At 44.3% G+C, this 3,186-nt stretch overlaps 1 protein-coding gene across 1 annotated transcript; it reads right to left on the reverse strand.

Moving 5' to 3' along the window:
• Positions 1 to 750: 750 nt before the first annotated feature.
• FIBRA_09560 (uncharacterized protein) lies at positions 751 to 1,668 on the reverse strand (the record flags this gene model as incomplete). Its single annotated transcript, XM_012321846.1, has 3 exons — positions 751 to 837; positions 1,159 to 1,263; positions 1,321 to 1,668. 3 exons carry the CDS (start codon positions 1,666 to 1,668, stop codon positions 751 to 753), a joined length of 540 nt encoding a protein of 179 aa, XP_012177236.1.
• Between the last annotated feature and the right edge of the window lie 1,518 nt (positions 1,669 to 3,186).

Genomic DNA, 3,186 nt, shown 5'->3' on the forward strand with positions numbered 1-3,186 from the left:
CCCATTTCATATACATCACTGATCCAACTCAGTGTTTCATACTTATTAAAACTCTATTTGCTTGTCCTATTTAAGTAGCACTGCTTCCACTACTGTACTTTAGTTTTGTCCTCTTGTCCTACCATACCTTCATAGGGACAGTCCTTCAGTAATAAACTCAGTTGTCTATTCCAGTTCCAGTCTGAAGTGTTGCTTCAACCAGTTTACTTTCTCAAACCACTGCCAGTTGCAGTGGCTCAGTCTCTAAGTCTAGTTCTAGTATAGCACGTCAGCCTTATGTGTAGCAGTACCTTTTGTCAGTAGTAGTCTTAAGTGGAACTCCTGATCCTCAGTCATCAGGTCTCTTAACACAATCAATTACTGGGTTGAAACGTTTGAACCATGAGAGTCCTAGGATGATCGGATTCCTATCCAATACTGTGGCATAGGCTTCTATCTTTATTAGTTGTCCAGATAAGGATATAGTAAAGAAAACTTTGTGTGTGATGGCTGCAGCTTTATTTGGTGATCCATCGACATTGAACACTGGTCTGGATGTGATACTCTGGTACTGGAGGTTGTGATCTTGAGTGAACTGAATGTCAATATAATTCTCCATTGCTCCTGTGTCGAGCAATGCTTTGGTGGTGACGGTTTTGGCATAGGTTTTTAATATGCAGGGCAAGTAAATAGATTTATAAGCTAATCTCACCTGATATAAATAATCCTTAGTGCCAGTACTTCGAGTTGACGTCATGGCGATCAAAGACTTTAAAAATCCTTCTCAGAAGATATAGCCTGAATGTACTCTTCGGCTATCCCTTCCTCATTGGAAGAATCCTTGGTTTTATCCTTCTCCTAAGTGGATGTGTTGTGTGATTCAATCACCCTGATGCAATTATTTGGGCATTGATGGCTCTGATGTCCAGGTTTATAACATCTGAAACATAACTTCTTCTCCATATGCTCTTTGTGATCCTTGTCTGACAGACATCTAATCTGTTGATCGTTAGATAATGCTTCCTTTGATGATCCATCTCTGGTCTCAACGGCCCGATTGCATCATACAAACTTGTTGTGACCAAAAGAGCAATTGGCAGATGGCATGAATAAAGGTTTATCTCCAAAGATGCTGATCATAGATTGACAGATAGATTGGACGCTGTTGAGGTATCCTACCACGGTGACTGGTAGTGGTGGTTGAGTGGCAATCTTGATCAGAAGGGCAGGGGGAATAAGACATTGGAGTTCTCGGATTTGCCCTAATTTGTTTAGTCTGCTGGCCTGTAAGAGCGGATGAAGAGTGGTGACAAGTTGAACACCATTCCCTCCACACTTTACCCAGGTGCGCTTGCTGATCTCATTTAATGCTACCTGAGTGTCATCTTCTACTCTGAAGGTCTGGATGAAGGACTTTCTGAAGTTAGCCCAACTAGGCAATCCTTTGAGGGGGGTGTCTTTGGAATCAGATATGGGTTCTTCTGCATCAGTGATGATGGTGTGGACAAAGAATTGGGCAGGTCCTTTGATATATGAAAGAGTGCATTGAACCTTATCTTTGTCAGTCTGGATCTTCTTGGTGTTTCCAGCAAAGTACAGGTATAATTCATCCAGGAATTCCTTGCTCTTTCCTTTGTCTCCTTCAAACTGGTTGGGTTTGTTTACTGCTCCACTGTTGTTGTCCAACATGTCTCCTTCTTCTTGCTGATTGCTGGGTTCTGGATCACCATCTTCTGGGTTGTTTGGGTGTTGGTCAGCAGGACCTTCTTCTGGGTTGAGATTGACTGGGGATCTGGGTGGTTCTTGTCACAGTTTTACATATATTTTTCCTATTTTTATTACATTTTCTATGCCTTTTCTGCGGTTATTGGAACATATCTTCACTTATCTGTGCCATATAAGGACTTATTACCTAATACAAGTATTAGGTAGATTAGTACGTACCATTGTAGCGCATGACCTCATTACATAACCTGCCATCACTGGCTAGTGACTATAGGTAGTACATCATTGGTTACCAGCATGTTGGTGCGGGAGTTCCCGGCAGAACTATCTGGCACTTTCATGCGTGACTTATCAGTCAGTGCAGAGTATCAGGAGTCCTAAGTAGTGTCTAGGGTCCTAGAACTCATGTATATAACAACCTGCCAGTCTGAGCATTTACCTCAGACTGAACTATCTTGTCGACCACCACCACTGCGTGTCACCACCTTAAGCTCAACTCTATCAAGACCTTCAACTCCTACAATTTGAAAGGTGAGTAGCTAAGCGTGTTGTGATATTTAGTTCAGTCTGCTCCCTACCTTGTTGCACTGTAAAGGCAACAAGGGTTTTGTTTTCTTTCTATAGGTTGTGGTCATTGCGTGTCGGTGTCAGATCCCTGACAGGTGTTGTCACTAGTGCCGCAAGGGCTAGTTGACTTTGGGAGGCGCCCTGGACATTACACATCGTCCAGGGTTGGGTCTGTTGATGATGACCAATGCCAACCTACTTGCCAGTCCCCAGGCATAAGGGGTGTTCGCTGTCCTTCGGGACAAAGTGCTACATTCGGCTGTCATGAGAACCAAAGGGTTTGACGATGACGGCATGTAGTGTCTGCGGACATAGGCGAGATGCAATATCTCAGCCAAAAAACCTTTGCCTGGAGGCTGGAACCTCCAGGAGATCTGATACTCCATCCACCGGTGTGCTAGTGAGAGATACTAGTGACCAATGCTGACACTACTACACATGACCCGACCCGGACCAAGGATCAAGACCTTTGGACTATTTCTTTTGATTATTTTCTTGATAGTACTCGCTGTAACAGGGGTGCTGATCAAGCTGTGTTTCGATGCCAGATGCCTGCCTACTGCTGCCAATCCACTGCCAATGCTCGCTCTCTTGAGCAGCATATTGCTGCCATCAACCTCCACTCAACGAGCAAAGAGGAGAACCCTCTTCAAGCTCACCTAACCACACTGCCTCCCCCTACCCCTTTAATCAACTGCATCGCTCCTCCAATAGACAACCTCCACTTCCGGAAGACCAAGATCCTCCTGCGTATTCAGGAGATGATCCCGGTAGTGAGATCCACCAGAAATTGCCTGGAGAATCTATTCTTCAAACTCCAGAGAGATGACAACTGGGACATTACTGGTCAAATTCCTTGGCTCCCTGTGTTACAGTCTTATGGGGGGTTTCTTTTCTTTGTCTAACTATTCGTCG

This window comes from Fibroporia radiculosa (genome assembly GCF_000313525.1).
Source record: "Fibroporia radiculosa TFFH 294 genomic supercontigs, scaffold74608, whole genome shotgun sequence".
In the NCBI taxonomy this organism is placed as follows: domain Eukaryota; kingdom Fungi; phylum Basidiomycota; class Agaricomycetes; order Polyporales; family Fibroporiaceae; genus Fibroporia; species Fibroporia radiculosa.